At 46.0% G+C, this 19,998-nt stretch overlaps 1 protein-coding gene across 1 annotated transcript; it reads right to left on the bottom strand.

Annotated features, from left to right (window-relative positions):
• Positions 1 to 2,838: 2,838 nt before the first annotated feature.
• On the bottom strand, positions 2,839 to 12,477 carry CCDC43 (coiled-coil domain containing 43). The gene is made up of 5 exons (XM_066629116.1): positions 12,211 to 12,477; positions 10,174 to 10,261; positions 8,153 to 8,288; positions 4,069 to 4,127; positions 2,839 to 3,708 (listed from the first exon to the last, which is right to left on the bottom strand). The coding sequence occupies exons 1-5, from the start codon at positions 12,373 to 12,375 to the stop codon at positions 3,521 to 3,523; spliced, it is 636 nt and encodes a 211-aa protein (XP_066485213.1). The 5' UTR covers positions 12,376 to 12,477; the 3' UTR covers positions 2,839 to 3,520.
• Between the last annotated feature and the right edge of the window lie 7,521 nt (positions 12,478 to 19,998).

Here is a 19,998-nt window from a genome sequence, read left to right as displayed (position 1 = left end):
TAGATGTAGGCTATGGCCACACACACAGAAATGTGACTATTAGCACTTCTGATGAGGATACGTGCTTTCTCTTCTGTTGACTTTTGCTTGGAAGGGAGTTATCACTTGGCTATAAGAATATGGGACAGAGCAGAGTCATCCTATGCTGAGTTTGCCCTTATTCCTTCCGTGTTGACCCTCAATTTTCCTTGACCGCTGCTTTCTCCATAGCAGAGACAATATGGGACAGGTGGTGATCGTGTTCTTTTGAATAAAGCATATTGTTCATATGCTCTGCATGGGACAGAATGTGACCTCGGAACACCTCCAACTACCCCAGGCAACTTGTTTAGCTGTTATACTGCAGAGTACTTGAACACTTAACAATGGTATATTCATGTTTTTCCCATCATTGCAGAATTTCTTGGCCAATGACAGGCAGCCCAATCCTAAAGGTGCCGCCGCCGCCAGGTGAAGTGGCTACTGCTGCATCCTGTGGCCCTGTGACACCCATTGGCGGTCTTCTTGGGGGAAGGGACTTTCATCCCCTTCCCCCAGGGTAAAGCCCCAAGCCCCACAGAGTTGAGAGACTTTGTGTTGGGCCTTCCAGCCCAACATGCAGTTCAGGATCTGGTGGCACAGAGCTCTGCCTGTCCCATCCCCCTCCCACCCAGTTCCTCCATTCCCCTCATTTGACCCACTCCCAACCTCCCCCCTGCCCTGACACTACTTACCAACAACCTTACATAGCCAGCTGGCTTGCCTTTCAGCAGTGCTGAGGCTCAGTGCTGACTGGTACTGGCGCAGTGCTGGCAGCCGCTCCTCTGCAGGTGCCGCAGTCATACCATGGCACATTTGTGACACCCAGGTGCTACCATGACTACATTTGGGGAAATGTTACAGACCTGTAGTTTTAACAAGCTACTATGTATATTCTTTTAACAATGATAGTCAATAGGACTTACTCCTGGGTAAGTGTGGGTAGGATAGCAGCCTAGGATTGTCAAAAATTTTCCTGCTTGATGATGTCACTTCCAGTCAAGACATCACTTCCAGTGGGTCCTGACAGTTTCTCGGTGCTAAATGTGTGAGAACCACTGCTATACAGAATGAAACTGCGTGCTGAAGATAGGCTAGTCTTGTTAGCTATCCAAATTGGCTAGATTGTACTGAAGAGAAGAAAACCAACCATGTCTTGAGTAAGATGAAAGACAAAAACTATTGTAGACAGGATAGCAGCATCCAGGTGTAAGATCCCCTCATCTTGTTTAAACTAGCAAAACAAGAGGTCATGTCTCTCAGGGACAGAATGGATGGTCCCTAAGGAGAACTTAAGAACCAAGAGAAAGGCATCACATAGGCCATGGACTTGATTGGTTTGCAATCACAGAAATACTGTACGTTTGAACTAGAGGCCAGATTGAAGTGCAAAGATCAATGAGGCTGTTAAAAGTGCTTCAGGAGGTCATGGGGAAAAAGACAAGCAGCCACCCTGCACATAATTGAAATGTAGATGTAGCAGCTATGTGAATTCTGACAGACAACAAAGCCAGACCAGAATTCTGACAATGGAGATGTTCCAGTGCAAATGGAACTGACCAGGAACCTAGATCCATCTTATAGAGACTGCAAAGCAGGTGAACCTAGTGCACTGAACAATTGTGGAGCCAATTGTGGACCCTATTTATTATTACATTTTTAGCCAGACCAAAAAAAAAGCATCTGCTTAATATAGCCTTAATACATCATGGTAGCAAGTGTTCTAGCACTGCTTCCATATAAAGTGATGCTAGCATCCCATGCATACGTTATAGTTAGACTGCTATTGAACAATATACTCCCATCCCGCACTACCTGGCTCATTTACCTCAACTGGGTTATACACCCTATGTGTTCCTTGTCTAAGTGTCAGCCAGCATCAAAGTAGGAGCTGTGTGACTGATGATGAAGACACTTTTAGTCAATTGAACCCAGTAAATTTCTCCGAGAGAGGGTACTCTTGGGCTTAACCAGCAAAGGCTCAGATATTCTTTCCCAATATCTGAAGCACCATATGCAGTAGCATTGCACTGAATTAACCTAAAGAGAGAGGATTAAGAAGTGTGAAAGTGATGCTGTTCTATGAGGGAGAGAATTAAAGGGTGAAAACAGGACAGAAAGAGTAACAGTGCACTGGTAAAAATTTTCTGAGAGCACATTCTCATTAGTGCTGCAGTTAGGCAAGAGCTGAGTGAAAATGTGCTCAATCCACCCTTCAGGGTACACAAGGGAAGGGCTAAACTCACTGGCTAAAACGCCACAATATTCTAAAGCTAGCTCTGCATAGAGACAGGACCCATCAGCGTGACTACATAACCATCAGGAAGAACAGGTTTGCTTGGGAATCTGAAATGGAGCACATTAATGGAAACTTCTAAATAATGGTTCAGATTCTGCTTCTTTGCAGGAAAAGTATGGTCTTGTCAATTCAAGAGTCATTTAACCCATTTCTGCCTAGCCCACAGGTGTACACATTTGATCCCTGTTGTGTACATGCAACATTGGGCAGAAGTAGCTTAACTCACTGACAGTCACCCCTTTGTCCAGAGGACTAAAACCCCACGACCAAAGAAATGATTGGTTAACTGCCCCTTTGTCCATAGCCCTCCCCAGTCCTTCATACATTGGACTCGCCTGAGACTTTAACCATCCCTCTCAGAATCTGGACTGCAAGCATTCTGTTCCTGACAGCTCTGGTGTCCAAGCAGTTCATTCCTCCATTACAGCTCAAGCACTTTCAGAACCTTCGCTACCACCAGTACAACACATCATGGATAAAGAGCTCCGTGAAACAGGGTTTCAAACATGCCTCATACTAACTAAATTCATAGAAGTTTATTTCAAGGGCAAAAATCCAGCCTTGTTACAGAGATCTACTAGCCCAGCTCCCACGCAGAAGAAACAAATCCAGGTTGTGTTTGGCTACTGAAGATTAAGTGTGGTATACCAGCCTCTTAATTCAGCTTCATAAGCCCATCATTAGCTGATCCTTCTCCTTGGCTTACATACATGGGAAACTTGACAACCAAAAGCAACTTTCAAGCAAAGTGAATATGCACTATACATTTCCAAATCTTCACCTCACCTTTACAGTTTCCCCTTCAGTGGTTAATAAAAGTAGAAAATGACAAGGAGAAAATAAAAAAGGCAGCCACCGCAGTTCTTTGGTTACAGATGTTGGCCGCAACCACTCAGCCCAACATTTGGACAGCAAAATGTGTACATAACACCCATGCGCGCACATTTTCTTTCACAGCTTCTAGTGAGAAAAGGACTTCCTTTCTCCCGTCCCCCCACCTTGGTAGGGCATTAGTTGCTGCTTTGAAAACACACACTGAGGTGTGTAAATGAGTTCCTTCTGCTGAGCTGGGTGGTGTGTGCGCTTAGGTTGATAACTTATAATGCAGCAGCATCAGCATCTAGGCCATACATTGTACCATATACTAGATGACTGGAGGCAAGTGGGGAGGGGGAGAGAAGAAAAGTCCAGCAAAGTTCCTGGCTACCGCTTCCTCTCGCCTTTCTGTGTCCTCTTCTTCTCTTTCTCCTTCCGTTCTTGCTTGCTCAACTTGTCCCTTTCCCGCTGGAGTTTGTCCTGATCCTTTTTCCTCTGTGACTCATCCCGGAGATGCTCCCTTTCCAGCTTCCGGGCACTCATAACATCTTCCAGGTTTGTGTTTCGAAACAAAGCTGACAAGGAGAGAGTTGAGGAGAACAAGGAATTCAAGACAAGACAGAAAGACAGTATCTCAGAGAAAAGCAAATTCGAGTTCACCTCAACAGCATCTCAAAAGAGAAGCCTCAAGACATCTGACTGAAGCTGAAAAGCTGTAAGGACTCAGATTCAATGTGCTTCATTGGATAAAGAGCTGACTCTAAGTATCCTGCATTCAAATCTGAGTTCAGCTCAATTCTCTTCCCAGCATGATGAGAACAATGAACACACCTTTGCAGACAAAACACACTGTCACTAGCCCTCCGCATTATTACACCATTTCAGATCTCAAATAAGTCAACGTTCCCTTCCTTACATTGGTCTCAAAAGGATACATTGTTCAGAGCTAATAGTCATTGCTGCTGCCCCAGGACCATCTTGCACATCTGCTTCAGTGTGATCAGTTAAGGTAATTAATTTAGTAGCATGTATGGAATAAGGTGTACTGTAGTGGGAAGACAGGAATAGACGACAGACACCATGACAAACAGGCACTGGAGAAATACTACAAGGTGCTCTCGTTTCATTTACCTGACTACTATATTTGCTGTTATGAGTAGAGTAAGACAGAGGTGTTCCATCTCTGCTTGTTGCCTGCATCTGCTAATCAAATGTATCTTACTTTCCACACATCCTGCAAAAGGGTCGATTCCTAGCTATTGCAGCTAAAAACGATAAACCTGCCCTCCATGAAATGTGTTTAGTTCTATTTTTAAAGCCATCAAAACATCTTGCAGCAAGTAGTTTCCTAGCAGCACATATGTGTCTACTCAAAAGTAAGTCCCCACTTTGTTAGATGAGACATAATCCTGGGAATGTGTGTACAGCAGTGGTTCTCAAACTGGTGGCTCACAACCTACCAGTTCGTATAAAGTTTCCCCTGCCCCTTTAAGGGGCAGCGCAAGAGGAGAGGCAGGGAAGCAATGCCCAGCATCGCATCCCTAAGGGAGGGTGCTTGCACTACATTTAAGTAGTTAGGGCTGCTGAAGGCTGCAGGAGGTGTGGGGAACCCTGCACAGGGCTCCCCAAGGCTTGGAATGTTCAAATGGAGACATTATAAAACACCTCCTGGAAACCAGAAGTGCTTTGCAATCGCTGTTTGAACATTCCAAGTCTCAGAGGGCTCCCTGCACCTTCTGCAGCCCTAACTACTTAAATGTAAGTGCAAGCACCCCCATGAGCAATGCAATCCTGGGGATCACATTGTTGCCCTTGCCCCCTCCCCGGCAAAGCCTTACTGAGGAAGTAAAGCTCCCACTGGCATACAGGATTGCAGCCTAAGGTCCAAATCCTAACCAACTTTCCAGCTCTGACATAGCTGTGCCAATAGGACATGTGCTACATCCTGCAGTCAAGGAGGACTTCTCTAGATAAGGGAATGTTTGTTCCCTTACCCCAGAGTGGTGTTGCCCATACCCTGATGCTGGAAAGTTGGTTAGGATTGCGCCCTGAGGGCCCAATCCTATCCAACTTTCCAGCATTGGTGCAGCTACAATGTAGCCCTGGGGTAAGGTAACAAATGTTCCCATACCTTGAGGAGGCCTTTGTGACTGCCTCCCCAGCACAGGATGCAGTGTACACCCCACTGGCACAGTTGCACTGGCATTGGAAAACTGGATAGGATTGGGCCCTGAGTTATTTATCTGTGGGTAGCCTTGGCCCATCTGTCCTCACCAAATGCAGGGCTCATGCTTGGTCCCTAAAGTTCCTAAACTGAAACAAGGTCTCTAAAACTCCGCTTTTTAAATCCAACATCCCTAAAAGTTCCTAATCTTTTAAAAAATGATTTTCAGTATAATATTTTAGGCAAGTTTCAGCAATTCAGGCCCATTTTTTTAAAAATGGGTGTGTTTCAACCTTTCGTCCTGGATGTGAAGGGAAAGTGAAAATCCAGCCCTGCCCCAAATCCCATTTTGGGTATCCTATTCCAGTTAAGTGATTCTGGGAACTGTATTTGCAGTCATGAGAGTTCTTGCCAGGGGCTAGGTAACAAGTCTCACAGTGCTGCTTAATGGATAACAGCCCAGGACAGCTTGATGGAAATTCCAAACATCAGTAAGTTCTGGTTGGGAGGGGGAAGGGCAGATTGCCCTAGAGCAGTGTTTTTCAAACTGTGGGTAATGTCTCAATTTCTGGTGGGTCCCACAGAGCCTCCAATGAAAAGAGGATGATGGCAAGATCAGATAATTACTTGCCTCAAGCCCTGAGAATATTCAAAAATTAGATAGCTGCTAACTGCCCTTCTAAGAGCTGAGCTCCTGTAGTTTGCAAGCTTGTGTAAATATAAGGAGTTCAATATTTGAGCGTCTTTTTTCTGGTGTATTTTTTTTTCCATCAATGACAGGTAGTGGGGACAGGTGAAAGCTGGATCACCTAACTAAACCCCTAAAACTCTCATTAGGGCTGCCTCATTATGAGAAATGGATCATGTTTTTCAACAATTACTTGTAAACAAATACAAATATTATTTCTTCCTAGATCACCTTTTTAAAAAAGCCTCATAAAGCAGAGTGGCAGGTTCCAATACAGTGTCATTTTAAAAAGTGGGTCCCAGTACTAAAAAGTTTGAGAATCGCTGCTTTAGAGATAAGTTGGCCAATCAGAAGACTTGGTGGGCCTAACCTTCTTATTGGTTGCAAAAGGTCACCCTCCTGTTCAGAAGGGAGGGGTCAGACCTTCTTCCCTTCTCAATATTCAAAGAGCAGGAGGTCTGATCTAGAGGGTACAGCCTCCGTTTGCCTGAAGATAACATCTGAAGGTCGCCAGTTCGAGGCCATGAATGGTGAGACCTTGAAGCAGCTGACAAGCCGAGCCAAGTTATTCCACCTACTCTTTGGTGTGAGAGAAGAAGCGTCTTGGCTGCCCTTCAAGTGAGAGATGAAGGAGCTGCTTGTCAGCCTGCATGGAAGGAATCTGGAGGCCAGAAGTGATACCAGGCCAGAAAAGATCCATCTGAAATGCTGTGCAGTTCTTGAAAGATAGAACCTTTCTTCAATTGTAAAAATCCCTATGGGGATTTAGAACAGCCTGCCTATGTAAACCACCTTAAATTAAAGTCTGAGGAGAAATCTGACGCCAAAGAAAGGCGGTATATAAATACCTGTATTATTATTAGAGTCCATTTTGGATATAAGAGAGTAGAAAGGAGGAGCTGTCCCAGGTCCAAAGGCTGTGTGAGCTAAGGTGAATGTCAGAGAGAGTGTCAGAGAGTAAGAGGTTTGTTGTTTTATTCTGTTTGTGTTTATAATTGCATTTCTGTCTAATTTAAGCCATTTCTGCCCAATGTTGCAAGAGTTAAAGAATTAATATGCATTAAATAGATAAAAAAAGATTTTTTGTTTGACCTTAATCAGTTTAGTGGTAGGGGATTTTTTTTAAAAAACAAAACTTTTTTTGAGTGCTACTTTTGTTACTCCCATGGTTTTTATGAGGTCCCCCACCCATTTTTTATCTGAAAGTATCCTAAAATAGACCTGAATACAGAGCCCTGAAAATGGAGATGCAGCATTCTTGAGCAGCTGATATCATCATGTATGTCTCAGTATGATGAAACTTGTTATTTAGCCAATGATGGAATAGCATAGCTGTACTTGTTTCCTGAAACCAGAACTCTAAATAACCCCTCATGATCTCATTACACACAAAGCTTTGGTCTGACCCAGAATGGTGTTATTGTTTTCTGAGACAGGATAAGATTTAACTCTGTAAAAATGCATGTCACAATCTACGCTAAATCCATGGGACAAAGTAAAGTAGAAACAAACAGGGAATCCATGTAATCCACAATCAGGCTACTTCAGTGGTTCTCAAACTCCAAGGGAGTTCGAGCCCCGCTGTAAGTCCTTGCTGGAGAGGGGGGAGGCAGTGACACAATCCCCAGGATTGCATTGCTTTGGAGGGGCGCAGGGGCTTGCTGAGACTTACCACACCCTGCAGCAGCCTCCCAGGGGCGCGCTGAGCCCTGTGCTAGCCTCCGCAGGGCTTCCCAACATGCAGAGATAGTCAAAATAACGATCACGACCCACTTCCAGTTTCGTGATTGCAAACCAGAAGTGGGTCACAATTATTATTTTGCCTCTCTCTGCAAGCTTGGGAGCCCTGTGGGGGCTGGTGTGGGGCTCTCTACATCACCGGGGGGCTGCTGCAGGCTGTGGTAAGTCTCAGCAAGCCCCTGTGCCCCTCCAAAGCAACGCAATCCTGGGGATCATGTTGCTGCCTCCCCCCCCCCAAGAGGGCAGAGGCCAGGGCTCTCTGGCTGGGGCGTCACAATGCCCCAGTCTGAGAACCACTGGGCTACTCTTATCTTTTGTGAAACCTAAAATGAGGCAAGAATGGGAAAACATTGTCACAGGAAGAGTTGATCTATCACACAGTACACTCAACAGGACTTCAACATTTGCGGCATCAAAAAAAAGATATTCCTCTTCATCTGTTACTTCAGCATACTGTGCCAAGAGGGCTGCTTTGTGCAAGGTCTCCTCCTTTGAAACCTCCTTGGGCTTCACCACAATCTGTGCTTGCTTCTCAATCAGGGTGGCAATGGCCTGGAGTTCATCTGGGGAGGAAGGGAGCACAGTAAGAGCAAATAAGAGGAGAGGGTTCGTGAGCAAGGCAATGAGGGAGCTTGTGTTCATCCCTCCATAGGAAAGGCCCAAGTTCCATTCAATCTCACCTCAAAAAGTGTTTATGTTCTGTAGCTTCAGCATACCCAAAACACTACCACTACTGCAAAAAGAGGGGAGGTGGTTAGGTCATTTTGCATGTGTTAGTGATGGGGAGACAAGGGTTTATATCCATTTTGAGCCAAAGGCTCAAGGTGAGTAACATTTAGAATCACAATCAAGTACTACGAAGGAGCAAAGTAAAAGACCTTCTCCCCCAACTCAATTGTAGCTGTTTAACCAATTCAAAAAAAAAATCTCAAATCAGTTGGGGGAACACACTTGGGTTGGGATGGCATATAAAAGGCACCACCAAGATGTTTCTCATAGAGATTGTGAAAAAGGAAAGGAAGGGAAATCCCACAACATTTATGGATGCTGATCAACAGCATTTTATCCTCTTCTGAATTTCATTTTTCAGTATCACTTATAATTTGTGTCACCATCTTAAAATGATTCTCTCATAATAAGAGATGGCCAGGTTCACACAATCCACAAACTATGCAACTGCGATTTAAAAATGAAAATAGGTAAAGAGATTAAGGGCCCAATCCTATTCAACTTTCCAGCACCGATGCAGCCGTGCCAACAGGACTGCATCCTACAGTGGAGAGGTAGTCATGGAGGCCTCCTCAAAGTAAGGGATTGTTTGTTCCCTTACTTTGGGGCTGCACTGCAGCTGCATCAACACTCAAAAGGATTGGGCCTGTCTCTGACATGGAAGTCTTATACGGATGGGCTATAGCTCAGTGGCAGAGTACATGCCTATGTCTACAAAAGCACTCAGGTTCAACCTCTGGCATTCCCAGCTTAGGCTGAAAAAGCTCTCCTTCCCCAAAATCTCTGTCACATAGATATAGACATGACCAAGCCAGATGAACCAATAGTTTGACTTGGTATAGGATACCTTAATATGTTTAATGTTCACCACCTGCAATTTCTTACCTTTCAGCAGAAAGTAACCATGTGTGTATACAGGCATGCACACCTCTGCCCCACTCCTCCCTCCTTCCCTCCCAGGGGTTTTAAGAAGGGTAGAAGTTTGCTTTGGAAAACAAAGTGAGGGGAACAGGGGAACAGATGTCACCACTGAACATTATGATCAGCAGCACACTAGATCACAAAGTAATGCTTAGCAAAGCTTTCAGAGCCTAAGGGCCCAATCCTATCCAACTTTCCGGCACTGGTGCAGCCACAATGCAGCTCTGAGGTAAGGGAACAAATGTTCCCATACCTTGAGGAAGCCAATGTGACTGCCTCCCCACTACAGGATACAGTGCACGCCCCATTGATACGGCTGCACCGGCACTGGAAAATTGAATAGGATTGGGTCCTTAGTGTGCATTATAGCTGTAACAGAAAATTGAATGCTCACAAGTCATGAAGCCAGACAGCTTATAACAAAATTACAGCAGGGGCAACATTTGGTAAAAGAGAGGATCGCAGATAATACGGCATCAACAAAAATTGAGAGGGAGGAGTTCACTGATAGCAGACAGTGCAGAAGATAAACCTGCTATAGTAATCCAGGAGAGGCTTTGAGGAGGGATCTAAAGGAGAGCTCAGGTAGCTTGACAAAAGGAAAAAGCTGTAGGGGGAGGGGGGAATAGGGAAACAAGGGTAGAATCATGAATAGGCAAATATAGAAAGACTGAAGAGGAAATCTAATAAGCAAAGAAAAGAATTAAAGTCACTGACTAGGAGCATGAAAGTGACATAGAGAAACTGGCAGTCACTCTAGCAACAGCAGAAGGAATTATGAGAAATATTGTACAGTACCTTCTTTTTTCTCTTTGGTGCCAACATTCTGGGCCTCTGACCATCTTTCAACTATTTCCTTACAAACATCCTGTAGCACATCTTCATCCTGATTAAAATTTTTCAGTTGAAAAGTGAAAGTCATCACAAACACAACCAGCTCTAAGAATTTTTATATGGATGCTACAGAATCTGGGATTGCCTGAAAGTCAAATCCACCCATGAAATAAAGTTTATTTGGTTCCTGGTATTCCTATCAAAGTTTAACCAAGGTACAGTTAAAAAGCTTGGGTAATGTTCCATTCAAAAAGAAAGCAATTTTTTTTCAAAATAGTATAAATAAAAGAGATATTTCATACTTTAATGCTAAATCATTTCAATTTTGATTGCAGCATGTAGGTAATAATTGTTCACTTCTGTATAATATGGTACACGAGCATAGGTGTGTAGTATCTGAAAAGCCCTTAATGCTAGTTGATGCCCACTTTATTACAGAGTTCAATAATTCAGGGAGGAAAACAGCTCATGCAACAAAATACAGTATCCTTCCAAATTACTGTATCCTACCGAGTTAGTCCTATCCAATCTGGATCCTATTCAATTCAGTCAATTCCAATCCTATCCAACCTTCCAGCTCTGGTGTAGCCATAATTCAGCCCCATGGTAAGGGAACACATGTTCATATCTTAAGAAGGCCCCAGTTACTGCCTCTCCACCACAGGATGCAGTGCACACCCCACTGGCACAACTGCACCAGCACTAGAAAACTAGACCCAGAATAAGTTGGCCTCTGACAAATCAAAAGTTGGTCATCAGCACACTAGGCCAATGTTTCTCAACATTTATTCTTCACCACTATACCACTTAAGTATGACCCATCTCTTGGAAGTACCACGGGAAGTAACTGGTGATGACATCACCAGTTGGGAGACATCACCTCCAGGTTGGGAGGACAGATGTGACAGGAAAAACACCAGTATGAGGCTCAGGGTGGACTGGAGGGCTGTTTTTGAGTGCAGAAAGGCATGCTTTGGAGCTCTGCCTCTGAGCTAAGCCTCCTTACTGCTGTTTGTCACACAGTGTTGCTGGTTTCGCTGCCAAGCAGCAGGGGTCTTGTGTGTACCACCAAACACCACCTCAAGCACCACTGGCGGTACCCGTGCCACTGGCTGAGAAACACTGCTCTAGGCTAGACAACAAGACAGAAGCAAGTCATGGGCATAATTCTTCAACAAAGAAAAATACTTTTCTAAAGTACCAAAGCAGCACTCAGAATCTCATGGACGATCCTATGGAGGTTTATTTGGAAATCAATCACAAGGTGTTCAATGGAGCTTACTCTCAGCTACTATAGCAGGATTGCAGCCTCAGCCCAATCCTATGCATGTCTACTCAGAGGTGAGTCCCATTAGATTCAATGGGGCTTCCTCCCAGTAAAGTGTGGAGAGGATTGCAGCCTCAGGGCCCAATCCTGTGCATGTCTACTCAGAGGTGAGTCCCATTAGACTCAATGGGGCTTCCTCCCAGGAAAGTGTGGAGAGGATTGCAGCCTCAGGGCCCAATCCCGTGCATGTCTACTCAGAGGTAAGTCCCATTAGACTCAATGGGGCTTCCTCCCAGGAAAGTGTGAAGAGGATTGCAGCCTATGAGCCCAATCCTATGCCTGTCTCCTCAGAAGGCAGTCCCATTGGAGTCAGTGGGGCTTCCTCCCAGGAGGGTGTGGAGAGGACTGCAGCCTCAGGGCCCAATCCTGTGCACATCTCCTCAGAAGCGAGTCCCTTGTTGTCGACGGGCTTCCTCCCAGGAAAGTGTGGCTGGGACTGCAGCCGAAGTCGAGCAATGAACGCGAGCCCTGCGAGCTGCTGCACTGCTGAAACCACCGGGGAAGCAGCTTGCGCAGTGGTGGGAATCGTGAGCGCGCTGCGAGGGCAGCCCGCCCGCGTGGGGTCAGCGGGCACCGGCGAGGCGGCGCCCAGCGCAGGAGGGACACCCGCGCGGGAGGGGGCACAGGCGCGCGGGTGCCGGGCGCGGCCAACTCCCCGGGCGAGCCCCTCCCACCTGCTCCCCCGCCGCCAGCGCCTCAGTCAGCCCTTCCAGGCGCTCCGCGTCGCTCTCCGCCTCCCGCAGCAGCCCTCGCACGTAGCCGCCGTACACGTCCCCGTCCAGCCCCAGCGCCTCCAGCCGCCCCTCCAGCCAGGGCTCGAAGGCGCAGGGCGCTGCCATCTTCCCTCCTGCCCGGACCGGCTGCGAGCGTTCCACGCGGAGGCGGCGCCGCAGGGCCCGGCCGGGCGCGCCTGCACACTGGCGAGGGGCCACAGAGCGAGGAAAGGGCTAGAGCGACAGGTGCGCGCGCCGCTGCAAGGAACCCGCAGAGGTAAGAATAGGATAGAGGCACAGGTGTGTGCACTGCTTGTTCTCCAGAGACCCCATAGGAGTGAGAGCTATATGGGGGTTTCTTGAAAACAGGCAGTGCACATACCTGTCACTCTAGCCTAGTCCTACCTCTGCGGTATCCCTTGCCAGAGTGCAGTGCACACACACACACTGTGTGTGTATGGTGTGTATGTCTATATATGTGTATATGTGTGTGTGTGTATGTATATGTCTATATATGTATGTATATGTGTGTATATATATATATGTGTGTGTGTGTGTGCGTGTGTGTATGTATACACTGTGTGTATACATACACACACACATATGTGAGAAAGACCCTCTCATACATATCCTCACATACATCTCATATATGTGAGAGAGATCCTCCTGCTGCCAGAAGTTGGACCACCCTGTTCTACAGCATCTGTAGATAGATAGATCCATAGATAGATAAATTATCCATCCATCCAGCATCTGAGGACCTGCTGCTGAGTGATAGCTCTTCAGTATAAATCCTGGATTTCTCCACTGATTTCTATGGGCAATTCTCAGTTTCGCCCTAGAGAAGAATTAAAAATAGCTTCTCTAATGGAAACATCTGAAGTTTCCTACAGAGCTAATGAAACACGTGAATTTTTTTTATCGATATAGACTATGTGCTTAGTAGAAAAACATGGATACATTGCAAGACCCTCTACGGAAAGGAAACTTTCAGAACAGAAGGACGACAGGAGACAGCCTGTGCAGGCTGCAATCAGCCCGGCTAAAACATTAGATGTTATGTACTGCATGCATGGGCAATGTCCAGGTGCAATGCAAGAACATAGACTTATACACGTGAGACATACACAGTGCATTGCTTCTGGACAGATTGGGATTCCCAAAGGTGGAACTGTGAGATGCTGCCCATAGTAGACAATGGGCGCAATCCTACCCCCTTATGTCAGTGCTTTCCAGCCAATGGGACATGTGCTGCCTCCTGCAGTTGGGTGTCACTGACAGAGGCCTCCTCAAAGTAAGGGAATGTTTGTTCCCTTACCTCGGAGCTGCACTGCCCTTATGTCAGGGGTTAGGATAAGGGGTTAGGATTGTGCTCAATATGGGAGAAATCCAGGATTTTAGTGTAGATGTGTGTGGGTACCATGCCCTCCCAGGGCGCAATCCTATCCCACTTTTCAGCACTGGTGCAACTGCAATGCAACCCAAAGGTAGGGGAACAAACGTAGGAGGCGTCTGTGAATGCCTGTCCACCACAGGATGCCGTGCACACCCCACTGGCATGGCTGCACTGGCACTGGAAAATTGGATAGGATTGGGCCCCCAGCCTCCTCGTATTTCCTGTTATAAATAACATTTTTTTAAACATTTAAAAGTGTTGCACGACTACATGCAAGTCAATTGATCATATAGATTTCAGAAGCAATTCACAAATAAGTAATATAAACAAAATAATACAATTTTAATGAACCAGACAAAACATATAGACAAAAAAAAATTCAGATCCCTTCTTCAATGCAACTTTTCAGTGAAACGTTCTGCACCAAACCTCACAGAACAATCCCATGTTCAGGTGAAGCCACCAACCCAGCTACACCACTTCACGAGTACTCTGTACCCTATACTAGTCTAGCACAACAAGGGAGGAGCAAAGAGTTTTAAAAACTCTGAAAGGGGCGTGGCTGTTAGCCATTCCTACCAGCACCCATGGCAACACCACCAGCATGGAGCAATCACAGAGAGTCATGCAAATGATACCCACATTTGGGCAGGGCATGAAAGGAGCCAATCAGTGCATGATAACAAGACACCCATATCCCTCCTGACACAAGCATTTTCCACTGCAGGAGCTACTGTCACACAGGCAGCAGAAGACCAGCAACAGAAAACAGCTGAGAATGTGCCTATTCAGAATTTAAAACTCCTTACACATTGCCTAGAAGGATATTTTTGTTTGCATCTAACAAACAAAAGGAAAATAGCTCCCTTGGGAGGGAGCAGATGTATAGCATAAAAAAGCAAGCCTCTCTAGGACTAGGTTTCATGTTCCTGTGGGGGAGCCCTATCTGCTGCAAGGGCCCCTTTTTTCTAAGGAAAGAACTGGGGTAAGCCACAGAGTGACCTTCAACTGCGCTTAGGCTGCAATCCTTACCTGTGAGTAAGTTCCATTGAATTAAAGAGACTTCTGAGTAAACATGCATAGGATTGTATTGTTACGCAAGCAAGTAGCTTATTACATAGAGCAGAGGCCTCTAAACTTTTTGGCTGAAGGGTCACATCAGATAGCTGGTACAGTGTCAAGGGCTGGAAAAAAAATTAAATAATAAAATTTAATTAAATACATTAGAGATGGACCTTAGATGAATTAATAAATGAATGGGCTCAAATGCCCAGGATTTCTCCAAGCACTAACACATAAAATTTGAATAAAATACATTTGAAAATAAATACATTATTACTATGAGTTGCTATGAGGAGGAGGGAAGAGTTTAGAACAGACGAGAAAAAGAAGAAAACATTTCTTGACCCAGTGAGTGATTAACCTATGGAACTCCTGGCCACAGGATGTAGGGGTGGCATCTGAAGGCCTGGATGCCTGGAAAAAGGGGATTGGACAGACTGATGACAACTGGTTTTTCCATTTAGTATTGTCCAAACAGTCTGCCCACTTGTTCAGATAGAGGGCTAAATCTTTCTTACGGGTCATTACTGAAGAAAACACAGGTCATGGTTCAGGATGTGGACTCACCTCCCTGCATTACAATCTCTGCACATGAACTGGAGGTTGTCCATGACTTTGTGTACCTTGGCTCAACGATCTCCGAAACTCTTTCTCTCGATATCGAGCTAAACAAACGCATCGGTAAAGCAGCTACCACATTTTCCAGACTCACAAAGAGAGTCTGGTCCAACAAGAAGCTGACGGAACATACCAAGATCCAGGTCTACAGAGCTTGCGTCCTGAGTACACTTCTGTACTGCAGCGAGTCATGGACTCTTCGCTCACAACAGGAGAGGAAACTGAACGCTTTCCACATGCGCTGCCTCCGACGCATTCTTGGCATCACCTGGCAGGACAAAGTTCCTAACAACACAGTCCTGGAACGTGCTGGAATCCCTAGCATGTATGCACTGCTGAAACAGAGATGCCTGTGTTGGCTCGGTCATGTCATGAGAATGGATGATGGCCGGATCCCAAAGGATCTCCTCTATGGAGAACTCGTGCAAGGAAAGCGCCCTACAGGTAGACCACAGCTGCGATACAAGGATATCTGCAAGAGGGATCTGAAGGCCTTAGGAGTGGACCTCAACAAGTGGGAAACCCTGGCCTCTGAGTGCTTGGAGGCAGGCTGTGCAGCATGGCCTTTCCCAGTTTGAAGAGACACTTGGCCAACAGTCTGAGGCAAAGAAGGAAGGCCCATAGCCAGGGAGACAGACCAGGGACAGACTGCACTTGCTCCCGGTGTGGAAGGGATTGTCACTCCCGAATTGGCCTTTTCAGCCACACTAGATGCTGTTCCAGAACCACCTTTCAGAGTGCGATACCATAGTCTTTCAAGACTGAAGGTTGCCAACGATGGAGTGGGTTATTACATGGAGTGGGTTATGCAAGATCATGCGAGAGAGATTCTACCTTATCCGGCTCACATCTACAGCATCTTTCATTATATGGGATCTTATTAAACCTTCCACCCAGCACAGCCAAGGGAAATACATTGCACTTGTTCAGAGTGAAGGCCCTGCATTCATAGGGGCACTTCAAAAGGTGAGATACATTGGCAAGTGACCAGCTCTGGTAGGAATCTGAAAGGCACTGACTTTGCTCACAGTGAGGTATAGATTCTGTGCTTGAATGTTGAGAAGTCTCTTCTTGATTAGTTCAGCTTCCTGTATGTCACATCGGCCCACCAAATGCCTCAGGGAGCACACCAGATAACGAGAGACTTGCATCCTGGTGCCCTCCCTTGCATCTGACATAGCCCATTTCTAAAATCAGGAGGTTGCACATACCCACTATGGCTTGTAACCCGTAATGGATTTTTCCTCCAGAAACTTGTCCAATCCCCTTTTAAAGGCACCCAGGCGGGATGGCTTGAGGCCACCACCAGGGAGACCTTGTTTAGGGCCGGGTGTTGTTTTTGGACTCATGTAATTCATGGCATGCTTGTGACTTGGGCTGCACAATGGAATGGTGGGTCTGCTCACAGAGGCGCTCGCTCTGGCTGGGGGGGGGGCTGCCTGCTCGGAGAGGGTCTGGCGCCAGGAGCGCGAGTGTGGCTCCCCGGGGTGAGCGCCAACCTGCCGTCCACGAGCTCCTGCAGGAGGTGCGCTTTCCAGGCGCAGCTCGGCCTCCGGTCCTAGAGGCGCTCACGTCCCGGCCCCCGCGGCGCGCAGAGGAGATCCCTGCTCTGAACGCCGCGGCGCTCCTCGTGGAGCGCAGCGCCTGGCAGGTCACCACCAGCCCCGGGCAGGCGGGCAAGTGGAGGACCACCCACGAGGCGCCGTCGGGGTTCTTTTTTGGTTCCCGTGCACGTGTGAGCCTGAGAACACGCGTCTCTCTCCCTCCTTCTCGTGGCGGCGGGGGCTCCGGGGCTCGTCCTGGCCATCGAGGGGGGGATTCCTCTTTGATTTTAATGCACTGCGCTTGTCCCCATGGCCCCTTTTGATGCCTTCATTTAACAGCACTTGGATATTATCAGTCTGCAACACAGAGCCATTAACAGAAGAAACCGAGTCTCCCCCTAGGAGCTCAACAAAACATTGGGGCTCACTCTGACATAGACGATCTCTGAAATGAAGATAAATAAGGAAGGCTTCTGTTCTTATATTATGTTCTTATGTTCTGCATTGGAAGCTGACATTAGATTACATATGCAAGTCTCTCACCACAACAGACTTTCCCAGGACTAAAGAGGGTGGGGCAGGTGAATGGAAGGCTCATTCTTTTAAGGCAGGGGTCTCCAAACGTTTTGACCAGAGGGCCGCAAAAAAATTTTTTAAATATAAACTTTAAATAAATAAATTAGAGATGCAACTTAGATGAGTGAATAAATGAATGAATGGGCCCATTCATTCCAGCTCTCTGTCCCTCAGAACACCCTCCAGACACAATCAGAGCACAGTTCTGGTCAGGTTCAGTTGAGTGGGCCAGAGGCTTTCAGGGGACAAGAAGCTGGCCACGGGCCGGAAAGAGGCTTGCTGTGGCCCACATCTGGCCCCCGGGCTGGGGTTTGGAGACCCCTGTTTTAAGGTTATGAGCCAGTGAAATTAGCAAGACTAATCAGGTAATGCTTGAGAGGTTTGCTTACCTATTTACAAAAATCAATTGCACGAGTGACATTTTGCCTAGCGCAGTATATGCAGATGAAAGAAACAAAAAAATCATGCACACTGCTGTTCATTGTTATGTACAAGGATCAAGCAAGTTCCATTGTGCCCAGAGAGAACAAAATTCAATGAAAGCGTTACTTACGTGATCTCAGTGAAGTGCACCTGTGCATACAGGAGTTTTGCCAACACCAAAATACATCTGTGTAGGGAAAATGCCATGTGTGAAATGGCCATAAGATCCAACTAAGGTAGTCATGTGTGCAGTGCTCTCATAAATAAAGTTCATTCATTTGCACAGACAGCGCTCACTTCTACTGAGCAGTACTAATCACCCCAAGTAGAATCTCAGTTAAAGGCCTAATCCTAGCCAACCTTCCAGCTCTGGTGTAGCCACAATGCAGGCCTGTGGGAAGGGAACACACCTTCCCATAACTTAAGAAGGCCCCAGTGACTGCTCCTCCACCACAGGATGCAACAGACACTCCACGGGCACAACTACACCAGCACTGGAAAATTGGATAGGATTGGCCCTAAGCTGGTTCCCCTGAGAGTTGTATCCTGGGCCACTATTCCATTCTGGCTGCACAGTCATGGATAATACGGTCATGTTCACCTGTGGAAACACACTATTTTGAAATATGTGGGCCACGAGAGCATATCGCTAAGGTCATAGATGCAAAGGATAAGAATCCTTTATTGTTTCATTTTTGCAAATTGGCTTTTTCTTCTATAATTCAAGGTTAGCAAATATGTTTCTCTTTGAAGCACTCATTTGCTATGCACAACTCAGCCAAGCCACGCAGCTGCCTGCAATGTGTGTTGCCCATGTTAATGTGTGCCATTGATCCCCAACAGGGCTAGAAGATCTTCTCTGTCGATTGGGAAGGGTCTTTTAAACCCACAATCTTCCTAGCAGTTCTGATTTGGCTTCTGTATTCCTGTGCCCCATGCTAAGTAGAGCCACCAATCTCTGCACTTGGTTTTAATTCTTAGTGGTACACACAGACCTGCAGGAACTGGGCTGCTGGAAAAATATCCAACAGGAGTGCAAATTGATTTTTGTTTCAGAGACAAAATTTCTGTAGCCTTTGGAAAGGATTCCTACTGCAAGAAAGGTAGGATGATAATGATTTCATTGGTCTTCTGTTGCATTCTCCTCTTTCAGTGTGAAGAGGTTTCCTACTGTCCGGAAGGTGCTGTGAAGGACCGTGGAGCTGATGAGCAAGCAAGAAGGCGAGCCACAGTTTTAGTCAAGGAAAACAAATCCTTGGCAGTAAAATGTGTTTGGAAGATCTCCTTGAGATCACGGGACTGCCTGCAAGCCACTCCTTACAGAGTGTGTTCAGAATATCCTTAGAAAGAATTGACTCACCAGCACCTGTTGCAGTGCAGAAGATCTGCCAAAAAAAGAACTTTTCACAGCTCCTCAGCAAGGCCAGCCTTAGGAGCTGCAGGGCCTAATTGGAGACACTTTTTGCATGGCCCCAAGTTCATAGCCAAGGTATGTAGGAAGAGATATAAATAAAATTTATTATAGACTTTATATCTCCACAGTAGAATAGAAAGCAATCAAAATGTGTGCTGAAAAAGTACATGTGGACCAAATGAACCAAATAGATCTATTTTAATATAAAAGTGCATACATGTAAACCTACAAGAAAATAAAATGTGTATATTACCTTTGAAAAGTAAATAATTACCAAATGACTTCTTTTAGTGACTGTGAAATGATTTAGTAGAAATATTTATTTTATTTTACCCAGTTGGTCCAATTGGGAGCAATTGTTCCAGTTGGCTTAAAGCTGGCCCTGCTTCCCAGTACAGCTCCAGCACCACTATTATACCATCACCACCTAAAAAAATGGAGGTGAGGCTGTAACTCAATGGTAAAGCACACACTTTGCATCAAGGAAGTTCCAGATTCAAACTTGGATATCTCCAGGAGAGCTGTCTGAAACCCTCAGACCAATACTGACCCTAGATGGCCTGACACTATAGAAACTTCTTGTGATAGTACATACACTTCCCTCAGCACAACAACCATATGGGGGTCCTGACCCCAAGGATGAAGAACACAGTCTTAAAATAAACATATCAATTATATATTCATGAAAATGAACATACAATTCACCAGTTTTTTCC

This window comes from Tiliqua scincoides, chromosome 5, assembly GCF_035046505.1.
Source record: "Tiliqua scincoides isolate rTilSci1 chromosome 5, rTilSci1.hap2, whole genome shotgun sequence".
In the NCBI taxonomy this organism is placed as follows: Eukaryota; Metazoa; Chordata; class Lepidosauria; order Squamata; family Scincidae; genus Tiliqua; species Tiliqua scincoides.
Note: the sequence above shows the minus strand (reverse complement) of the source record. Positions and strands in the feature narration are given on the sequence as shown.